Source organism: Phascolarctos cinereus, unplaced genomic scaffold (assembly GCF_003287225.1).
Source record: "Phascolarctos cinereus isolate Bilbo 61053 unplaced genomic scaffold, phaCin_HiC Scaffold_4;HRSCAF=312, whole genome shotgun sequence".
Classification (NCBI taxonomy): Eukaryota; Metazoa; Chordata; class Mammalia; order Diprotodontia; family Phascolarctidae; genus Phascolarctos; species Phascolarctos cinereus.
Genome location: NW_027555847.1, coordinates 656,806,658 through 656,830,499, shown reverse-complemented (window position 1 = coordinate 656,830,499; position 23,842 = coordinate 656,806,658). Strand labels below are relative to the sequence as shown.

The 23,842-nt window shown below is 40.2% G+C and overlaps 1 protein-coding gene and 1 pseudogene across 5 annotated transcripts in view; one reads left to right on the top strand and one right to left on the bottom strand.

Moving 5' to 3' along the window:
• Nucleotides 1-6,093: 6,093 nt before the first annotated feature.
• On the top strand, nt 6,094-11,162 carry LOC110214267 (uncharacterized; annotated as a pseudogene).
• Nucleotides 11,163-13,543: 2,381 nt separating this feature from the next.
• The window catches only part of LOC110214105 (uncharacterized), a 32,545-nt gene continuing 22,246 nt past the window's right edge, over nt 13,544-23,842 (bottom strand). For 3 of the 5 annotated variants that reach the window (XM_020994793.2, XM_020994792.2, XM_020994794.2), the window contains 5 exons: nt 23,208-23,364; nt 21,235-21,323; nt 19,739-19,865; nt 18,906-19,007; nt 13,544-16,932 (listed from right to left, as the gene is read on the bottom strand). In XM_020994793.2, the coding sequence (XP_020850452.1) occupies nt 14,783-16,932; nt 18,906-19,007; nt 19,739-19,865; nt 21,235-21,288 (2,433 nt within the window). In that variant the 5' untranslated portion in view covers nt 21,289-21,323; nt 23,208-23,364 and the 3' untranslated portion in view covers nt 13,544-14,782. Of the gene's footprint in view, nt 16,933-18,905; nt 19,008-19,738; nt 19,866-20,798; nt 21,115-21,234; nt 21,324-23,207; nt 23,365-23,842 lie in introns of those variants that run through there. The other 2 variants (XM_078153869.1, XM_078153870.1) reach the window with 2 other exon arrangements.

The window sequence follows — 23,842 nt, the reverse complement described above, 5'->3', positions numbered from 1 at the left end:
TTTATCATTTTATTTACAACCCCCCTTTTTTGTTCTTGGTATGTCAAATTCATAATAATAAAAAGAGAAAAAAAATTTAAAAGAACATATGTGGGTTTGACTGAGGACACCTGAGGTAGGGTCTCATTTTGCTTCCACAGAAACATCCAAGTGTACAGGGGGCCTGCATTCTCAGGTTGCATGTGTAAACTGTCACATCTGACTTCTATCAAATAGGAATGTACACCCCATCTCCTTCCCTAGCAGATACCTGCCTAAACTGCCATACATGCCATGACTCTAAGTATATGTTCATCCACTCACAAGCATTCACACACTCTAAGGAAATGACCCTTTACTTCAGATCCTTTTCTCTTTGGCTTCTGGACTCCCCCCTTACCTAAAGCCTGAACGCTGGAATTGATTTTTGGATTTCAGTAGGAATGTTTTTTTTTTCAGGCGCCTGTGATCTTTGAGGATGTAGCTGTGCATTTCACCCAAGAGAAGTAGAGTCACTTAAGCCCTGCTCAGAAGACTCTCTACCAGGGATGTGATGCTAGAGAATTATGGGAATGTAGTCTCACTTGGTAAGTCCTCTTCTCCAGGACTCAGATCTAAGTTTCTTGCTATTTTGGTATGTGACTAGCTTTGGAAGGGATTGATTGGATTTTGATTTAGAGACCAGAGAATTCTAATCCTATTTGGGCTAAGAGGTTCCCTTTCCTGGGAGACAGGCTGACTTTGTGCAGAATAAGAAACGGGCAGCTTCTTTGAGCTCTTTCTGAATTCTCACCTTTCTCCTCTTCTTCCCGCTACCCAATAGGATACCTGGCCTAATTGCCCCAGACCTAAGCCTCTCTAGGGTCCAAGTATAAATACATTCAGGTGCGGCAGTTTCTCAACTTCGAAGTGGGGATAGGACATGTGGGATGATTGTTCTTTAAGCCTAGAACACTAACTCCCCAATTCCCTATTCCCCCTCAAGGAAGACAATCCTGAGACCCCTGCAGTAGATAGACAGCTCTTCACTGTGCCTTCCTATTATGTCTTCTCTGGGTAGTATAGGAAAAATACTAGATGTGTTTTGTTTCCTCTTTCTGGTGGTTCCTCCTACTGGTTCTAATTTTTACTTATATCACTAATGTGAAAATATGTTTAATAGGAACGTATATGTATAACCTATATCAGATTGCACACCATCTTGGGGAGGGAGGGGGAGAAAAATTTAAAACTCAAAAGCTTATGGTAGTGATTGTTGATAATTCAAAATAAATTAATTTTAAAAAAGAAATGAAATGAATAATAAATAAAGAAAAAAGAAAAATACTAGGCATATAGCAGGATTTCCAGCATTCAAGCCTGATGCAATCTCCTGACTGGAACAAAGGGAAGAACCATGGGTCTTGGATATAAAAAGAGTCAAACGAATCAAGTGAGAGAACCTTTCCTTCAGTCATTGAACACGATTTTACTGAGTATCTCCAGTGTGCTCAGGGAAGGAACTAGGCTAAAGTCTTTTAGACCAAGTTCAAAAGAAATAGAAAATATTCCAGTCCTTGTAGAGCTTATTGTGCAGTGGGGTAGATGGGGACAAAAAGAAGCCACTATAACTTCTGGGATGAAAATTACCCCATTTGGGGTTTTCTTGGCAAAGATACTGGATTGGTTTGTGATTTCCATCTCTAGCTCATTTTACAGATGAAGAACTGAGGCATGCAGGGTTAAATGACTTGCCCAGGGGCACATAGCTAGTATCTTAAGCCAGAATTGAACTCATAAAGATGAGTTTTCCTGATTTCAAGCCCAGTATTCTATCTACTGAGCCACCTAGCTGCCCTATGTGACCTCCTTCCCTCCCCCAATGCAACAGACTCCAGTGGCTCCCTATAACCTCTAGGATTAAATATAAAATTGTATATTTGACTTTTAAAGCCCTTAATAACCCATCCCTATCTTTCTAGTCTTTTTAAACCTTACCCCTCCCCATGTATTCTGTGATTCAGTCAGTCAATTAGTCACTAACTATAAAGCACCTACTATGTGCTAGGCATTGTGCTTGGAATATAAAGAAAGACAAAACCCTTAAGGAGCTCACAATCTCATGGGGAAGACAACTTGCAAACAACTACATACATGACAAATAGTAAATAATCATCAGAGGGAAGGCATTAGAATTAAGAGGGATCCAAAAAAGCTTCCTGTTGAAGGTGGGGTTTCAGTTGAGACTTGAAGGAAGCAAAGGGAGCCAGGAGGTAGAGATGAAGAGGGAGAGCATCCCTGGCATGCAGAACAGCCAGTGAAAATGCCCAGAGGTGGGAGATAGTGTCTTGTTCCAGGAACAGCAAGGAGGCCAGTGTCACTGGATTGAAGAATAAGTGTGTGAGGTTGTAGATGGAGACAGGGAAGAGGGTTGGGGGAGGATTTTATATTTGATCCTGGAAGTGAAAGGGAGCCACTTGAGTTTATTGAGGAGAGGGTGTGAGTGATAATGGTCAGACCTGCACTTTAGGAAAGCCACTTTGGTAGCCGACCAGTGACTGCAATGGGAAAAGATTTGTGCCAGACAGACCAAGCAGCAGGCTATTTCAACAGAATGAAGAGATGAGGGTGGTGGGTAAGGTGGTGGCAATATTAGAGGAGAGAATGGGGTATATACAAAAGTAAAATCAACAGGCCTGGATATTGCTTGGATGAAGATCCAGAAAAGGAGGTAACAAAGAAGCAGTCATGGGCAGCTAGGTGGCACAGTGGATGGAGCACTGACCCTGGAGTCAGGAGGACCTGAGTTCAAATCCCACCTCAGACACATTATACTCACCAGCTGTTTTACTCTGGGCAAGTCACTTCACCCCAATTGCCTCACAAAAAGAGAGAGAGAGAGAGAGAGAGAGAGAGAGAGAGAGAGAGAGAGAGAAGAGAGAGAGAGAGAGAGAGAGAGAAGCAGTCAAGGCAGATAGGAGGACAAAATAATTTCCTGAAAATCTAGCAAGAAAAGTATATCAAGAAGAAGGGGATAAAAAACAGTGTCAAAGATTGCAGAGAAGTCAAGAAGAGTGTAAGAAGAGATTGCAAGAAGTCAATATAGGTTGAGAAAAAGCCACTGGATTCGACAATTGAGGGATCATTGTCAACTTTGGAAAAAGCTGTTTCAGTTGAATGATGAGGTCAGAAGTCAAACTTTAGAGAGTTAAGAAGAAAGTGAGAGGACCAGAAGTGGAGGCACCTATTGTAGATGGCCACCTCAAGGAGTTTGGCTACAAAAGGCAGGAGGGATATGTGACAATAGTTGGCAGGAATGGGTGGCTCAAGTGAGGATATTTTGAGAATGAGGGAGACATGGGCATTTTTGTAGGCAGAAGGGAAGCAGCCAAAAGAGAGGGAATGATTGAAAATGTGAGACAGTAAGGATGATACATGGAGCAAGCTGCTGTGGAAGACCAGCTGTAATGGGATCACTTATCCTTAGCAAGGAGAAGAGACCTTTCATCTTGGGGATGATACAGGGGTAAAGGAAGAGAGAGTGGGAAAAGGTATCTGAGTGATATAAAATGAAAAGGAGGGGAGAAGAGGGAGTTCATGGTAAGTGGCCTCATTTTTTCCTGTGAAATATAAGGTAAAGGGACAGCTAGGTGGCATAGTGGATAGAGTACCAGCCCTGGAGTCAGGAGGACCTGAGTTCAAATCCGGCCTCAGACACTTGACACTAGCTGTGTGACCCTAGGCAAGTCACTTAACCCCAATTGCCTCACCAAATATATATATATGTATGTATATATGTATGTATATATATATATATATACACACAAATATATATATATGTATGTATATATGTATGTATATATATATATATATACACACACACACACATATATACATATACACACACACATATATACATATATACACATACATATATACATATACACATATATACACATATATATACATATACACACACACATATATATACATATATACACATACATATATACATATACACATATATACACATATATATACATATATATGTATGTATGTATATATATACATATATATATACATATATATATATATATACATATATATATATATATATGGTAAGGTTCTCAGCTGAGAGTGTAGGAGGAGAGGGACCTATGAGAGGCATGAGGAGGGATAAAAAGGTTTGGAAAAATCACTTCAGAGAGTGGAATTGCAGGCTAATTAGGGAAGTATAAAAGGATTGCCCTGCAGCAGTGAGGCCCCACTTGAGGGTGTGTAATACAAATTTGTAGTGCACCCAGTGAGGACAACTGTGTGAGTTTTCTTTAGTTTTGTTCAGCAGCATGTGTTTAGGAACAAAGGCAGTAGATGGTGGGAGTGACTCAAGGCTGATTTGGCAGGGCATAATAGGTGATATAATAAGGGGCAACAGAGTAGAACTGAACTGGTTCACTGAATCAAGATAGGGAAAGGAGGAGAATGTAGCTAGTGCAGGGGGTGGTGACCTAGGAGATAATTATAAAGGGTCAAGGAACTGAAGATCATGTTTTGGACAAAGAGCAGAATTAGGTGTAAAGTATAGGTAAAGCAGAGGGAGAGGTGGAAGGCCAATAGATAGTGATCAGATAAGGGAATTTCAGAGTTCCTGATCACAAAAGTAGTGCATTTGTTTTTCATGATTTTCTTGCATCACTTTCATTTCTCTTCCCAGTTTTTCATCTACTTCTCTTACTTGATTCTCAAAATCCTTTTTTGAGTTCTTCTATTACCTGGAACTGATTCATATTTTTCTTGGAGGCTTTGGAGGAGCTTTGACTTTGTTGTCTTCTGGTTGTATGTTTTGATCTTCTTTGTCACTAAAGAAAGATTATATGGTATGACTTTTTTTTTTTTGCGAAGTTTGCTCATGATCTCAGCCAATTACTTGAGTTATAAACTCTTTGTTAAGGTAAGGGTCTGCTTCCAGTGTGGAGCATGTACTGTCCCAAGCTTCAGGGTTTTGTGCAGCTGTTTTCAGAGATACTTCTAGGGACCTGTAAATGTTCAGTTCTTCCAAGGTGGTACGATCAAGGGTGAGGTGTTCACTCCTTTCCTGGCCTGTGCTCTGGTCTATGAGCGACCACAACACTCTTTTCTTCCTTGGAACTGTGAGGAGGATTCCCTCTTCACAACCACTACAAGCTCTACCATGCCAGTACTCCTCCTCACACCAGGACTGCCACCCAGGACCGTAATCCAGATCCAAGCATGGGCAAGAGAATCCTGCCTCAGCACCAGCAGAGAGATCCCTGCAATCCCTCTCTGATCAAACACTTGAGTCTGTGGGCCAAGAGCTCCTGAAGCAGTTGTTGCCTCGGGGCTATGCTGGGACTGGGGCTGGGACCAAGCTCCTTTCTCACCATGGTTAGCCAGACTTTTCCTACTGACCTTCTAAGTTGCCTTTGGTGTTTGTGGGTTGAGAAGTCTGGAAACTGCCACAGTTCCCCTTGATTCAATCCCCTGAGGACTGCTCCAGGTTTGCTGAGGCTCCATCTTTACCTGCATGGCCTACACAGCCCAAGCTGAACTGTGCTTCTCTCCCAGTCTGGTGCAATAGATCCTTCCAATCAACCATCCAGGTTGTCTTGGGCTGGAAATTTGTTTCACTCTATTGTTTTGTGGGTTCTGCTGCTCTAGAATTTGTTTAGAGCCAAGCAAGTCACTGCTTTTACTGTGCCATGCTGGCTCCACCAAAGTGGTGCATTTGTAAGTGATCAAGTGTATGATCATCTTTGTTGTTGCTGAAGTGGGGTGAAGGAGTGAAATGACTATATTGAGAAAGTGGGAGGCTAGGGTGTTTGAGGGAATTATCAGTATGAATATTGAAGTCCTCTAGTATACATACATATGTATATATGCATGTATATGTATATATATGTATATGTATATACATACATATGCCATATGGGGTAAGAATTGGAGCAGAAAGATTGAGCTGGGTACTTAACTTATTAAGGAAGGAAGAAGATTGCCCTGAAGGTCTGTAGATAACAGCTACCAATTTTGATTGGGTGATAGATATGGATTGTGTGAAGTTCAGAGGAGAGGTTACTGAGTGATTATGGTGATAGAGGGAAGAACCTGGAAGTGGCAATGGGAAGCAAGAAGTACTCCCCTACCTCACCCTGTGAGCCAGGGAAAATAAATGAAAGTTCAGCCAGTACTGGAAAGGGGTGGCCAGGCAGGCTGTGTCAGCAGCAGGGAGCCAGGGTCTCACTTACAGCCAGAAAATGGAAAGAGTAGGAAAGGAAAAGATTTAAGATGAAAGCAAGTTTGTCTATGGAGCAAGCATTTCAGAGGGCACAGTGGAAATGAAGACTAGCTTTTAGGTGAGACATTATAGCAAGGTGAGGGGTAATAATGTTGGATTAAAGGAAATGGAAATAAGAATTTAGGCAATGAGAAATAGGGACTGTAGTTTAAATAATGACCTAGGATGGGGCAGCTAGGTGGCATAGTGGATACAGTGCTGGCCCTGAAGACAGGAGGACCCAAGTTCAAATCCGGCCTCAGACCAAATACTTGACACTTACTAGCTGTGTGACCCTGGGCAAGTCACTTAACCCCAATTGCCTAAAACCAAAAAACAAAACAAAAAAAAATAATGACCTAGGAGGTTCAGAATCACTGGATTTAGGAGGGCATGACCAGGTCAGAGTTTGTTAATCATTAAAGGAAATTTTTAGAAATATTTTCAATGTCAGTAGTGTTATGACTGCACAGTAAGGTCCTTTCAGAACCTTGGATAGTTCAGGTGAAGGAGCAAGAATTTGAAGCAGGAGTAATGATATTTCCTTCCCCCAAAGCTGGAGACCAGGTTGGAAACTTGATGGAATGGTGCTCTCCCACCTCATTGTGGGAAGCTGGTATGATGGAATGACACTTCTCTTCCCACCAGAGGCTTAAGTTCAATCAAGAGATATGAGTGACTGAGATGGAATTGCTTTTTCCTCACCAAAGCAGCAGGAGACTGGAATGGTGTTTTAGTGACATCGGCCTCCTTGCAGCTCCTCTCATAACATGCACCATCTCCCAAATCTAGGCTTTCCACCAGTTGTTTCCCCATGCCTGGAATTCTCTCTCTCCTCATCTCTGCCTCCTGACTTCTTCCAATTCCCAGCTAAAATCCCACTTTCTATAAGAAGCATTTCCCAATACCTACCCCTCCCTCTTTTTTTCTTTGACACAATTGGATTTAAGTGACTTGCCCAGGGTCATGTAGCTAGTAAGTGTCAAGTTTCTGAGGTCAGATTTGAGCTCAGATCCTCCTGATTCCAGGGCCACTATTCTATCCACAATGCCACCTAACTAACCCCCCTACTCTTTTAATGCTAGTGCCTCTATTGCTTATCTCAATTTTATCCTCTATGTGTATGTATTCATATATTGTTTATATATTGTTTGCATATTGTTTCCCCCCACTGTGAACTGCTGAGAGTCGAGGACTTTTTTTCTTTTTTGCCCTTCTTTGTATATCTAGCTCCTAGCACAGTTGACACACAGCAAACACTTAACAGATGTTTACTGATCCAGTCATTTTGGAATAACCTGTTATATACCACCACTCACACAGGCCTAAATATGATCGTTGCATCCCATTCCTAGTCCCATGCCTCTACCTTTGTTCAGGCCCCTATCACTTGATGCTCATGGAATTAATGCAAATTTAAGTATATCACATGTACTTTCTAACAGCCCTTCTCCCCCCACCCCACACACACAGTAGTTGTGGAGGATTTGGAGTACTCCTTGCTTCATGTAACTGCCAGGCTCTCTCCTATCATCGCTCAAGTAACTTCTCTTCCTTTGAGGTTCATTTAATCATATTTGTCACCCAATCAAGATTTTGGTGGCTGTTGTCTAACAATCTCCAAGTCATTCTCCTTCTTCAAAGAGTTTAATACCTGGGTCACACCCTTCAACTAGGGGACTTCAACACATACACTGATACTCCCTCAGACATCTTCCCAGTTCCTCCATCTCACAAGTTACACATAGAGATGGTAATACCTTTGAACTTGTAGTGCCCTACAAATGCACCACTTCCATGTTCAGGGACTCTGAAATTCCTTTATTTGATTACAATCTGTTGTCATGACACCATTCCCTCTGCCTTGTAATCCCCAAACCTATTCTCCATCCACACTTTGGCCTCCCATCTCTCCATTCCTCAGTTCTTTCTCAAGCGTTTAGTACCACACTGACTAAACCCTTCTCCCTTCCCCGTCGTGACTCCTTAGTGAACCAGTTCAACTATAGCACCCTCTTCTTTCAAGTCCCCCGGTCTGCTTATCCTATCACAAATCTTGCACTGGCAAGCCTTGGCCTTGGCTTACTCTCACCATCCACTGCTTTTGCTCCTAATTACTTGCTGCTAGAATGAAGATGGAGGAAATCACAAAACCATGCTGACTAGGTATACTACAAATCTCAACTACGCTCTCAATGCTGCAATGCAATCCTTTGATATCTCCCTAATTGACACATTATCCCACTCACCAAGTGGGTTTTCTAAATCTTTTCATCCCTCCTCAAACCTTCCATGGCTCCTCTGCTCCCCACCCTTGCAGCTGAAAACCCTGCCTCACATTTCATGGGGAAAAAAAAAATTGAGGCCATCCACCAAGAGCACCCTCTTCACTATCCCTCTTCATTTCATATCACAAAGATTCCTTCCATCACATTCTCTGCCTTCACTCCAGTCTCACATGAACCAGTGACCCAAGGCAACCCCATCACAAGTACAAGTATATCCCATCCTCTCCGGCAGATGGCTTCCTCTATCATCCCTATTCTCTAACTTATCTTCAATCCTTTCCTGTCTACTGGCTGTTTCACCACTGCCTATAACCTCACTTGATCCAGTCATCCTTACTATCTCTTTCTTTTCTAACTAAACTACTTGGGAAGACTATAATCAATGCCTTCACTTTTCTTCTCATTCTCTTAAGTCCGTGGTCTAGTTTTCAACCTCATCATTCAGCTGAAAATGCAGTCTCCAAAGTTGCTAATGATCTTTTAATTGCCATGTTCCCCCAATCCTCATATTTCTCGACCTCTTTACGGCCTTTGGCATTGTCAATCTCCCTCTTTTCCTGGATATTGTGACACTCGTGTCTGTATGACCACTTTTTTGCCAGTCTCCTTTGCTGAATCTTCATTTATATCATGCCTACTAACCAAGAGTGTGCCCCAAGGCTCCATCCTAGGTTCTCTTTTCCCTCTATTTCACTTGGCTTTTTCATCAGTACCCACGGATTCAATTATCATCTCTATGCAGATGACTCTCAGATCTGTGTTCAGCCTTAATCTCTCTCTTGACCTTCATTTTCACATACCCAACTGTCTATTGAACATCTTGAACTGAATATTGTTGCCCGCAACCAGATTGTACACCGAACGGAGAGGCGTGAAATAACTTCTGACATGGGCCAGGCGGAGCAGAATTACTGACTCAGTTTATTCATCTGAGGGCACAGAACATATAGGGAAGATCTAGCCTAACTTCAAAGAGTCCTCCCCTTGAGATACTTCCCAGAACATCTGCTGAGGATGTAACAATCATGAATTTCCTCCTTATCAGGGTTCCTAGATTGGGCTGTAGATTCCAAGGTTTTCCCAGGTGCCTAGGTGCCACCTGCATAGAGGAGTAAATATGTAAACCTAAGGTTCAAAGAGAAAGAAGGGATGTCTCAGAGACATCTTTATCAGGAAGGAATTGGGGAGCCGTACCACTTAATCCCTGAGCCCTTTGGGGTGAAAGCCTGAGCAGAGGTCAAACTCTGCCTTGGATCTTAAACCCTTATCAGACTCTTAAGATCGGCCCTCAACAGAACATCCCAAAGCAATCTTTTAAATTAGGCATGTTTAAAACTGAACTTATTTTCTTACCCATGTCATTCCTATCTATGTATCACTTGCATCCACTTCTCCCCACCCTAGTTCACCTAGACTATTCCAATAGCCTCTCTACTCTTTCCAATTCATTATCCACACAGATGCCAAAGTGATATTACTACAGCATAGGTCTAACTATATTACTCTCTTGCTCAGTAAATTCCAGTGGTTTCCTGTTACCCTTTAGGAGCAAATACAAACTCCCTTGTTTAGCATTTAAAACTTTGCAAAGTTTGGCTCCAGCCTGCTTTTCCAGGGTTATTATATGTTACTTTTCTTAACATACTCTATAATCTAATCATCCTACTCCTCACACAAACTTCATTTCTGACAAACTAAGCCATACATATCAGGTAGCCTGGTATTTGCAAGAGGATGGCAAGTCTTCCAATTTATGGGTTAACAAATTTGTAGACAGGGCTGTCAGGCCATGTTGGAGACCAAGCCCAGCTCTGGCGCCGGGTCCGAGTCTAGGGCATCACGGGGTGGGAGGCTGGAGCGCAGCAGCATCAGAGGTGGCTGCAGAGTGGGGCTGGAGGCTGGGCCCAGGTGTGGGAGGGACACCTCTACACCTGGCCTGTGCTAATGGATATCCAGATGTTGTGTCTCTCTTAGTAGAAAGAAACTGAGATCTAAACCTTCTGGACAATGATAATCTAACAGCTTTAATTAAGGCAGTACAGTGTCAACATGACAAGTGTGCTACTACCCTGCTCTAACATGGTGCAGACCTTAATTTTGTGGACATCAACAACAACACTGCACTTCACTATGCTGCCTTTGGACAGAACACAGCTACAGCAGCAAAGCCGCTGAAACATTACATGGATATTGAAGGAAAAAACAAGGAAGACTATACACTGCTTGTGGTCGCAATTAGAGAAAATAATCTAAATATGGTAGATTTTTTCTTAAAAAATGGAGCAAATGTGAATGCCTTGGATAACTCTAAAAGGACAGCCATTATGCATGCTGCCAGTGGTGAACCAGTAGGCATAGTCAGTCTTCTTCAATATGATGTTGATCTCTGTTGCCAAGATAAATTTCGATGGACAGCTTACGACCACGCCAAAGTTGGTGGTCACCCTATCAATTCAGAGAGTGATTCTGATCCAGAATTTACTTTGGGTCGAGCTGCCATGGATCAAATAGTATTGGAATTTCCAGAATATCAGAGGAAAGGAAATAAAGTTTTGATAAAAGTGACTCAGGAGTTGAAATTTTCTTCAGAGGTGCAGGGAGCAACTGCAAAACTTCATCCCTAGGGGGCAGCTAGGTGGCACAATGGATACAGCACTGGCCCTGAAGTCAGGAGGACCTGAGTTCAAATCCGGCCTCAGACCAAACACTTAACACTTACTAGCTGTGTGACCCTGGGCAAGTCACTTAACCCCAACTGCCTAAAAAAAAAACTTCATCCCTAGTTGTATAATAATAGAATAGAGAAAGAATCCCTGAATGGTGATTATTGCTGACATTTTTTAATAAATTTCTTACGTATAAGGAAGTTAAGTTAGACTACCTAATCATATAATTATTGTGCCTTTAATAAGCCAAGTAACTGCAATAACAGAACTACCATGAATGCATGTTAAAGAATATCTTAGTCCTGATTTTTTTCCTATTGTCAGGCTAAAATTATTAGTCATCAATGGCAAGAAAATAACCTGGAATGCCAATATCTGGGAATGTATATCATTTTAGATGGCTACAATAAATTCTATCAGTGTTTTACAATGCTAGAGTATGTCATTAGAAATGCCATAATAAAATCTTATTTGGTAAGCAAAAAAAAAAATTTGTAAAACAGAACAAAGTCTGAAAGAAGAAAGGGAAATATCAGCATGAAGATATAACCCCAAACTAGAAATACTGGGACATACTCTACCCAAAATTTTGAAAAAGATTAAAAGAGCCTGGTCCCAGCAACATATAAACTTAGCTTTTTAATAGGACCTAACAGGAAACAATTCAGTATCTCTTGGGAGGCAGTTGTGGTATAGTGGATAGAATACTGGATAGTGTTTCACAAAACTTTCCCCTTTAAAATCTGAATTTATTATTTTGTCTTGATTAGGAAGCATCTAGGTGGCACAGTAAATAGAATGCTCAATCGGGAGTCAAGAAGACCTGAGCTAGAATCCTGCCTCAGACATTTATTAGTCATATAATCCTCAGCAAGTCACTTAGCCTCAGTTTTAGTTTTATAATCTGTAAAATGGAGATGACAGTCCCTATCTTATATAGGAGTTGTGAAGGTAAAATGAGATACGTATAAGCTGTTCTGTAAACTTTAAAGTGCTGTATACATGCCATTTATTCTTATTATTACTCAGTAAGAGCTAGATCCTTAATACAACTCTTCTACAGTCCTTCATGAAAACAGCTAATTTGCTCATAGGTAAGAAAGCCAACAGGACAAAGCAGAGAGCCCCTGGAACATGCTAGGTAATCATACTAATTAAGAGTCACAAGAACTCTAAGGAAAGGACCAACAGAGATATAGGATGTTTTGCAAAGTTGAGTCATTTCAGTCATGTCTGACTCTTCGTGACCCTATTTGAGGTTTTCTTGGCAAAGATACTGGAGTGGTTTGCCATTTCCTTCTCCAGATCATTTTATAGATTAGAAAATAAGGCAAACAGGCTTAAGTGACTTGACCAGGGTCACATAGTTAGTGTCAGGTCTTCCTGACTCTAGCCCCAGTGTTCTCTCTACTGGGCCACCTAGCTGCTCCTTTTACAAAGTTAGTTAAAAAGAAACAACAGTATGAGGGGAAAGTCCTAAGAGAAACAAACTAACAAACAAAATGAATCCTTACACATTTCCATGGGAAAGTAAGAAGGCCATCCTGTGAGATGACTTTGGATATTTCAGTTTAGTAAAGGTATCTAAGCTGTTTATAGCCCTTGACCTTGACTTATGTGGTCAGCATGAACCTAGGATAATGAATGCAGGAATCCACTAATAAAGGAACTTGCTACTATCTCATCCTGGGCAAGGGACTTAGGGATGAGGCAAGGGTAGGGCTGTTTTAAAACATCAATGCCTAAAACAAGCACAAGGTTGAAGTGACAGACCCAGGGTCAGTGGAGGTAACAAGTGGCAAAGAAAACAATTTACCAAAGAAATGGGCATCCACAAGTCTGACAAGAACTAGCTGCCTAGGGGCAACTAGGTAGTGCAGTAGATAGAGCTCCAGCCTTGGAGTCAGGAGTCAGGAAGACCTGAGTTCAAATCTGACTTCAGACATTTACTAGCTTTGTGACTCTGGGCAAGTCACTTAACCCTGATTGCCTCACAAAAAATAAATAAATAAAATAAAACAAATAACGTATCCCACTAAATGTGGAGTTCTTAACCTAGGAACTTGTTAATAATTTTGATAACTACACTTCAATATAATTGGTTTTCTTTGTAACCCTATGTTTTATGCATTTAAAATTATGCATTAAAATGTTATTCTGAGAAGGGATCTGTAGGTTTCATTAGACTACCAAAGGGGTCCAAAAGGTTAAGAACCCCTACCTTAAAGTGAGAATTACTGTTTGTATCATAACATTATTTACTAAAAAGCACCCTGGGCTTGCAAAGTCTTATCCCTTCTGTATGCATCTCTGTTCTCAGGTATTTTGCAGCCTTGTACTGATTTTCTATGAAACATCCATTTCATTGTATCAAATTAAAGAAACCTACTCCTAGGACTGCCCTTACTCTACAAAAAGGGGCAGGTAGTTAGGGGCCCTACTTCCAGGTCCTCCATGTTCCAACAGCCACATTCCACTTCTGAATAATGCAATCTTTTTAAATGGCTAAGGTCAATACAAACTCAATATATCCAATCCCCCAAAATTTTCAGCTGACAAGGTAAGCCAGTAATGGTGAGAATTGAAAGTTCTTTGAGATGAAGTTGAAGCAACTTTTGCCCTGTCTATATATTAAGTTACTTCCATCTATCAAGGAGGTAAGAGGCGATGTTTTAAAAACAAAGATAACTTAAAACATCTCCTTGTTGAGACAACTAAAAGTCCACGGTTTTTGTATTTTTTCAACCCTAAAACTCACAGCTACATACCTTTCCATTACTTCTTTTTTAGGATGGGAGATAACAAGGGCTCTTGGAGTGGAGCTGGGAGAACTCTGTCTCCTTTTCTCTTCCTTCCATACAGTTGTCCGATTCAATTCAGTTAAACGTTTATTTAGTGCTAACTATTGGCAAAATACAGTTCTTTCTCTAGTTGCTAAATGAAGGAAAGACTAAAGCATTATAGCTTATACCTGAGAAAGCTCTGATGCCCAGTGAAATGTAGAGTCCAAAGCTTTTGATCCAATTACATGATGGCTGTTGTCATTTTAAATATCCTGTTTCAGCACTTAAGAGGGGAAGTAATCTGTATCTTTCTTATGCAACTTTCTCATGTGTATGCCACGTCTCTATGTAGGTGCTTAATGGCAAAGATTCTACTTTTTATTTCTGCTCAGTGTTTTGTACATAGTATGTACTCACTAAGTGGTTATTATTGATAATTTTGCCTTTCCTGGTAATTTAGAGTTGAGAAAGAATGAAGATGTCAAATTATATTTTAGTGTTTAAGTTTGCTCTAGAGGCTCACATTTTAAAATGTGATTTTGCTGTTGTAGCAAAGGTTTATATATGTGAGTGTATATGCATACTATATATAGATAGATAGATACACATACATACATGTGTGTCTAGATATGAATGAAGGTTGGTGAGAGACCTCTGAATCATCTCAAGGAGACCTTCATCAACATGACAAGACACCCAACAACCAAATGTTGGCAATCTAATGTAAATAAACTGTAAGGGAAGCCATTTGAAAAGCAAACACACCAACTTGAGGACTGAATTTAAAAAGCAAAATCATGAAGTGATTGCTTGGTTGCAGAATTTCTCTGCAGCATGAATTCTTTGATGTTTAAGCAAGTTGGTACTCTGGCTGAAAGCTTTCCCACAATCACTACACACGTATGATTTCTCTGCAGTTTGAATTCTCTGGTGCTGAATAAGGCTAGACAGCTGGTCAAAGGCTGTCCCACACTCATTACACCCAAAAGGTTTCTCTCGTGTGTGAATTCTCTGGTGCTTAGCAAGGTTAGAGTGCTGACTGAATGCTTTTCCACATCCATTACATTTATAAGGCTTCTCTCCAGTATGAATTCTTTGATGTGGAATCAGATCTGAACATGTATTGAAGGCTTTACCACATTCATTACACATATAGCGCTTCTCTCCAGTATGAATTTTATACTGTAAAATAAGATAAGAACGTGTACTGAAGGCTTTGCCACACCCCTTACATTGATGGGATTTCCCTCTAGTATGAATTCTCTGATGCTGAATAAGATATGACCATGCACTGAAAGATTTTCCACATTCATTACACTCATAAGGTTTCTCTCCAGTGTGAATTCTCTTGTGTGTAATAAGCTGAGAGCTTTGTCGGAAGGTTTTGCCACATTCACTACATTCGTAAGGTTTATCTCCAGTGTGAATTCTGCAATGTTGAATAAAAGATGATGGAGCACTAAAGGATTTCCCACATGTGTCACATTCATAAGGTTTCTCTCTGGTGTGAATTCTCTCATGAACGATAAGAGTTATTCTCTGGCTAAAAGTTTTCCCACATTCAGTACATTCATAAGGTTTCACTCCAGTATGAATTCTTTGATGTCTAATAAGGTAAGAATGAGCACTGAAGGTTTTTCCACATTCATTACACACATAAGGTTTATCTCTTGTATGAATTACCTGATGTTGAATAAGTTGAGAGCTCTGACTGAAAGCTTTTCCACATTCACTACAGCTATAGGGTTTCTCTCCAGTATGAACTCTCTGATGTGTAATAAGGTGAGTTCTTTGACGGAAAGCTTTCCCACACTGGCCACACTCATACGGTTTCTTTCCAGTATGAATTTTTCGATGCTGAATAAAAGATGAGTGTGTGCTAAAAACTTTCTCACATATAATACATTCATAACATTTCTCTCGACGTTTCTCTCCTTTATGTGTTTTCTGATGTTGAATGAGGTTAGAGCTTTGACTAAAGGTTTTCCCACAGTCATTGCATTCATAGGGTTTCTCTCCAGTATGGACTCTATGATGTTGAATAAGGGAAGAACAAGCACTAAAGGCTTTCCCACATTCATTACACTGATAGGGTTTCTCTCTAGTGTGAATTCTTTGATGATAAATAAGGTGAGAGTTCTGACGAAAGTTTTTCCCACATTCATTACATTCATAGGGTTTCTCTCCATTATGTGTTCTCTCATGCTTAATGAGGGTTGATCTCTGACTGAAAGTTTTCTCACATTCATTGCATTCATAAGGTTTCTCTCCAGTGTGAATTCTTTGATGTTGGATAAGGTGTGCACTCTGGCTAAAAGCTTTGCCACATTCATTACATTCATACGGTTTGTTTCTAGCAAATGGTTTTTCATGTTTAGTAAATGCTGATCTTTGACTGAGGGTTTTCTCGAATTCATTATATTCAGAAGATTTCTCATCATTGTAAGCTTTCTGTTTTCCAGGAAGGACTGAATTCTGCCTGAACATTTTCCTAAATACATTAGCTTTACAAAATCTCTTTCCTGTATGGATTCTTCGATGTTTAATTAGACCTGAATTGTGTTTGAAGCCTTGGCCACATGTATCACATTTATAAGGTATTTCTTCTGCAGGAACTCTCTGATGTACATTAGGATTTGAGCACAAATTTAAGCTTCTCCCAAATTTGGTATTTACTTGTGTTCTCTGCTCCAATGAGTTTTCCTTCTGAATTATTGTCACTGGTCTAAAATTTTTCACCAAAGAATAGGATTTTCTCTGTCTCTCTTCAACAGTTTCTCTTTGGTGTTGCTCTACCCTGCACTCATATTTATATACCTCTCTGAACTTGAGGAACTGAGGAATATCCCCTCTGAGTATTTCTAAGGTCATGTACTGGGATTCTACTTTTTCATAAATTCCTTGATTTGGAGGAAGTTCATTGTTTCTTGATCTTGTCTCACCATCTAAATAAGAAAAAAATGCAAAATTCATATTACTTCTCAATTCAGGGGAGACACCTAGGACAGGAACACGACAATCAAAAAGAAAAAAAATTTTCTTTGGACTGCAAGGCACAGACACAAACCCAGAAAAAGAAAATAACTACTCAACAACTACAAATAGAGCCATGTATGTATGTATGTGTGTGTATTTATGTGTGTGTGTGTGTATACACACACACACATATATATACATACATACACACATACATATATACATATAGAAAAGTATATACACACGTGTGTGTGTATGTATGTATGTGTGTGTGTGTGTATATGTATATATATATATATATATATATATATATATACATGTATATGATAGCTTAGTCATAAGGTCTATAAGAGTTCCTGGAAGAAATGGAGCAAGAGATTAAAAAAGGATTATTACAAATGAAATGAGAACTCTAGAGGAAAGAATGGATAGGACACTAAATAGCTCAATCCAGGAGATGCTAAACCCTACCTAAATAGCAAGCACCCTGAAAAATAAGAATGGACAAATAGAAATCAGTTATTCCATGAGACAATAAGAAATACAAGAACAAAATCATTAGATTGAAAAAAAAAGAGAAGAAAATGTAAGATATTTCCTACCATTAAACAACCAATCCAGAAAATAAGCCAAGGAGAGATAATTTACAAACCATTAGATTGCTTAAAAACCACGACACACACCAAAAAAAAAAACCATGGACACCATATTTCAGACTGTGTTTGAAGTACTGTGGTAAGTTCTAAATGCCACATTTTAGGGAGGGTAATGATAACATGAAGGGTTTAGAGAGGGTACTGGATAAACATCCAGAGAAGGATTGTTAGAATGGTTAAAGATAAAGACCATGAAATAGCTGAGAGAACTGGGGATCCTTACCTTGGACTAAGAAGACTTAGGGGGAGCAAATGATAGCTGTTTTGAAGTACCTAAAGTGCAAAGTGTGAAACAGGGATAGTTCTGCTTGGCCTAGAGGGCGGAACTAGTGGTAATGACTGGAAGTTGCCAAGAAGAAAATATAGGTTTGAGGTCAAGAAAAAGTTCCTAATTCTTTCAGCTGTCCCAAACTGGAAATGGCTGCCTTGGGAGGTAGCTGACCCCCCTCACTTGTGGTCTTAAAGCAAAGGCTTAATTGATCATTTGTTGGTCATAATGCAAGAGAGATTTTTGGTCCAGTATGGGATGAAATAGATGGCTTCCGAGCTCCCTTCTAACTCCGAGAATGTGTGTGTGTGTGTGTGTGTGTGTGTGTGTGTGTGTGTACATGTATCATATATACATATATATATACACACACATATACATACACACATACACACACATACAAACACACACATATATATATGAGAAAGACAGTGTAATATGGTGCAAAAATTACTAGACATGAAGCTAGGAGACCTAGGTTGACCCCTGGTTCAATTACTAGCCATTTGACTATGGACATGTCATTTTACTTCCCAGAGCTTTAATTTCCTATCTATATTCCTATCTATTATTCCCCATCTATAAAATGGGGATAATACTTGCACTGCTTACCTCACAGGGCCTTTGTGAAGACAATACTTTGTTAAAGCCCCAAATAAATGTAAAGTAATTTTTGCATTAAAAATATCTATCAACAAATGAAAAAAAAAAGATTTATACATTTATCAGTGACAGAGATCGTAGGGTTCTTAATGGAAATTGGGATATCTGATGATAGCCCTAACCTTTGAATCTGATGCTAAAGGGACAAAATGACCTCACACATCACATCTCCAACCCTTTGCTCAAAGATAGGAACCTGCAAGATGGACCATACAGTGAGATCTCCAGGGCAGAAACTGTTTCTCCTACTTCCTTTGAACTTGACCCCAACAAACATATCAAGGAGATGCTCAATGAATAAATGCTTAATGACTAAATGAAAGGAAGGTTCTCATTGTCTAACATGGGTAGCCACCTTCCAGGATCTCTCTGTTCTCAGTTCTCTTCATGTCCAGGATCCATGGCTCCTCCCCTTGTTCCAGCTGAGAGATCACTTCAGGTTTGGACCCTGGAAATCCTACATGTAAGAAAAGAAACAGGTCTAATTTGCTGTGAATTCACAGAACTTTGTTTCTTCAAGAAAAAGAGCCAGAAAAGATATGACAGGCAGGCCTAGGCTAGGTTTGAACAAATCTTGAAGACTCATGTTTTCTAGAAGAGGAGTAGGCAATCTGGGAGTTGGTGATTTGGAGCCTTGGAAAAAAAATTAACTTAGGTGCCCTCTCCTTAATCAGGAAGGTGGGTAAGTTCCATCCCTGGGAATGTCCTCATGGGATCCAAGAGGTTTGGGGTAGCAAAGTCAGGTGTTCTATAGGAAGCTGGAAGGAGAGGGAAGGTACAAATGCAGAGACGTAAGGAAAATGCTCATTTCTCATTCTACACAGACCATACCTAAGGGTTGAGATAAGAGAATAGAGAGTACAGCTACGGGGCACAGTGAATAGTGCTCCAGCCTTGGAGTCAGGAGGACCTGAGTTCAAATCTGACCTCAGACACTTGACATTTACTAGCTGTGTGACCCTGGGCAAGTCACTTAACCCCAACTGCCTCACTAAAAAAAAAAGCCCCCCCTCAAATAAAAGACAAAGAAAAGAGAATACAAATGCTCTAACTCTGAGCCTAGACAAGATCAGCAGTCTTAGATTCTTGAACATGTTAAAGCCTAAACCTAACTGAGCCCATCAGAACTTACAGTTATTCAAAGATGCCAAGAAACCCACATCTGAGTTCGTGGGGGAGAGGCCTTACCCAATGAGACGAGGTTTTCATAATTCTCCAGCATCACATCCTTGTAGAGACCCCTCTGAGCAGGTCCTAGATGGCCCCATTCATCCTGGGTGAGGTAGATAGCCACATCCTCGAACATCACAGATACCTGAAATAACATGTTCCTCCTTCAGCCCTGGGCATAATCTCACTCTTTTCCTTATTCTTACCCTTCACAGGATGAAAAGTACTAGATAAAAAGGCAGTACTGAAGAGAATAGGGAGAATGTGCAAATGTGTGTGTATAAGTGTGTATATGTATAAATAAGTGCATATGTGATTGCAAACATGTATAAACCTATGTGCACATGAGTTGAATATTTATGGGTACAAATGTTTGTCTCAAACAATCAGCATTTATTAAACATCTACTATATGTCAAGAACTATGCTAGTCACTAGAGATATAAAGACAAAAATGAAAAAGTCTCTGTCCTTTAGGAGTTATGTGTATATAAGCATATGTGTGTGTGTGTATAATATACATATATATACATATATATGTGTATATATATATATATATATGTGTATATATATATATATATATATATATATATATATATATATATATATATATAAATACACACACACACACACACACATATATATATACACACACACATATAAACATATAAAAGTAATGGGGTGGGGGGGCAGAAAGGCACTAGTAGCCAGGCGATCAGGAAAGGATTAAGTAGGAGGTGGCATTTGGGCTGAAGATAGAGATACCAAGAAGCAGAAGCAAAGGAGTTTGTTCTGGAATGAAAAACTGTTTGTACAAAAACAGGAGATAGAGTGATGGGTGTTATGAGCAGCAAGAAGATAATTTGGCTGGACCACTGAGTGCTCAAAGGGAGTAATGAGTAAGGCTGGAAGAGAAAGTTGGTATACAAAAGGCTTTAAATGCCAAACAGCAAGTTTGTATTTGATCTCATTAGCATTTGAGCTTTTTGAGAGCTGGGGCCACCTAGATGGCAGAGTAGATAGAGTGCCAGGCCTGGAATTGATAACATCTGAATTCAAATCCAGCCTCAAATACTTACTAGCTGTGTGACTGTGGGCAAGTCACTTAACTTCTGTCTGCCTCAGCTTCACTTGTACTTTTTTGTGTGTTGTATGACTGATGGAGCCCCCAACAGACACTCCATCCTTTAGAGCAGGGCCAATTCTGCTTTTGTTTTTGTTTCCCCAATGCATTCCACACAGTAGGAACTTATTTACTCTTAGTTGTCTGAAAAAGCCACACAGTCCATGTTTCCAAATCGTATAATTGCTGGGGAGAGGTACAGTTGACTCACAGTGCTTGACTCCATACTACGAGGTATATGAAATCTGTCATCCAGGATTCAGCTTAGGCTCCTAGAGAAGGAAATTGGGGCTTATGGAAGTTGCTAGGCAGAAAAGCTCCTGACTAAGAAGAAGGACAGAAGTTCACACTGGGACCTCAACAACGAAGGTATCTCAGGAAAGAGAGCTCACCTGAGGCCTGGCTGGTAGGAGCTTGTTCACTATCACCTGATCTCCTGGAGTCATCGCAAGCGGATAGACAAGAACCTGGAGTGAGAAGGCTTAAGAAAAGAGAAAGGATCATCATCAAAAATGGTCATGGAAAATGAACCCCATTACCTCTTTTTGATAAGTAATTAGACTCAGGAATCAGGAAAGCATTCTAGATAAAGCCTATCTGGATTTGCGAAAAGCATGTACAAAAAACATTTAATATCCTAGAAGACAAGATGAAGAGATGTAAGCTGGATGAGAATATGGTTGGGTGAATTAGGGAAAGTTGAATGACCAGACCCAAAGTCATCATTAATGGCTTGTGAGTCTCTCCTATTCCCAATCCATCTTCTATACAGCTATCAAAATAATTTTATTAAGATGCATCTACTTATGTCAATCTTCCATAAAAAAAAAAACCACTGTATTTTATCCTGTAATCAAACTCCTCAGCCTACAATTTTAGACCCTCTACAACTGGGCTCCAACCTCCCTTTGCAGTCTTGTCATACTATTCTCCTTAACAAATGGCTACGGTCCAGTCAAGCTGTACTTGAACTTGACACTGACATTCCATCTCCTGCCTCTGGATATTACCCAGGCCTTTCTACATGGCTAGAATGCGCTTTCTTTTCATCTCTACCTCTCAAAATCTTTGTCTTCTTTCAAGGCTCAATTTAGGTGTTTCCTCCTTCCTGAAGCTTTCCCTGAACTTGTTTCTTCCTCCTCAAATTATTCTGAATTATACTTGTAAACAAGTTGTATCCTTCCAGTAAAACGTATCCTCTTTCAGGACAGAAGAGGTCTCATTTTTGTTTTTGTATCTCCAACATGGCATTTCGCACACTGTAGGTGCTTAATATAAATTTGTTTAATTAAATAGATTAATATCAACTTGGAAGATAGCCCATAGCAGAGTACCTCAAAGACCTGTTCTTGACTATATACATGTACTTCAACAATTTCATCAATGCCGTGAATAAAGGCACAAAAGGCATGTTTGTCAAAATTTCAGATGATACAATAGACTCAGGATCTGGTAAGATCCTGAAAGGCTAGGATGATAGACTAAAATAAATGAAGTGAAGCACAATGGGGATAAATGCAAAATTCTACCCTTTGGTTTAAAAACTGACCACAAATGGGGCAGCTGGTTGGGGCAGTGGATAGAGCACCGGCCCTGAAGTCAGGAGGACCCCAGTTCAAATCCGGCCTCAGACCAAATGCTTGACACTTACTAGCTGTGTGACCCTGGGCAAGTCACTTAACCCCAATTGCCTAAAAATAAAAAATAAAAAATTTTTTAAAACTGACCACAAAAGGGTTGAATGTGAAAGAGGTAAGGGGATAAGGAACCTTTAGGAGACAGTAAGCTCAATATGAGTCAACAGAATGACATAGCAGCTAAAACCACTAATGCAACCTCAGGCTACAATCAAGAGACATAATGTCCAGAATCAGAGAGGTGATCATTCCACTGGGCCCTGTCTTAATTGAACCACATTTGGAGTAGACATATTCAATTGGGGTATCTCACTGGAAATGTTCAAGTGGACTTTGAAGGACCTCTCACTGGAGATGTCACTGAGGCAAGTACTCTTCGGGTACAGGTGAGATTAGATGTCCCTTTCATCTCAGAAGGTTCTGAGTCTGCTCTGTTAAAGATGATTTCTCTGTCCCTGCTCCCCCCCCCAACATACACACATGCACCTCACAGAGCACTTAATTTCTACTTCTCTTATTCACTTATTATCATGATCAACTTTGGTTTATAATCTATAAGAGCATCAGTTCTATAAAGGTAGGAACTCATGTTCTACTCTGCTTTATAGGGTCACTCCAGCACCTAGCGCAGGGCTCTGTACACAGCTCTTGCTTAAATAAATAAATTTTTCCTGAATTAAATCAAATTCTGGATTAATAAAATCAAAATGTCTAATCAAATCACATACCTTGTTGGAGATGATGTAGATGGAAGGAGAGTAGGTCTTCACGACACTGAGGTACGGGCCATGGCCCAATCACTGACAACAAGTGCTGCAACCAGAGCTTTCATCTCTGTCTTTGCTCCTCTGAGAGTACTTCCTGTCGCTGTGCACAGCCTAGGGCCTAGGGATCAAGAAGGGCATGGTGGATAAGATCAGAGCTGTGAGGGACACAGGGTATATATATTTGCAAAGTAGAGACTACAAGAAAGCCCCTCTGCAGTCTGGTTCCAATCTATCTCACTTCATATCATTCCCCTTCACATACTTTACATCCCAACACAACTAGGTGTTTCCTTTGCCCTCCTATCAAATATTGCTGAAGTGCTACTTCCTGCACAAGACTATTCCCAATCCCCTTGGTTATGAGCACACTGCCTCTCAAAATGACTTTGTTTATGCCATGTGTTCACTTGTACTTTTTTGTGTGTTGTATGACTGATGGAGCCCCCAACAGACACTCCATCCTTTAGAGCAGGGCCAATTCTGCTTTTGCTTTTGTTTCCCCAATGCATTCCACACAATAGGAACTTATTTGCTCTTAGTTGAATTCCTGAACAGGTCATGTCATCTTCTCTGTAAGGAACATTCAACCTGCCTCT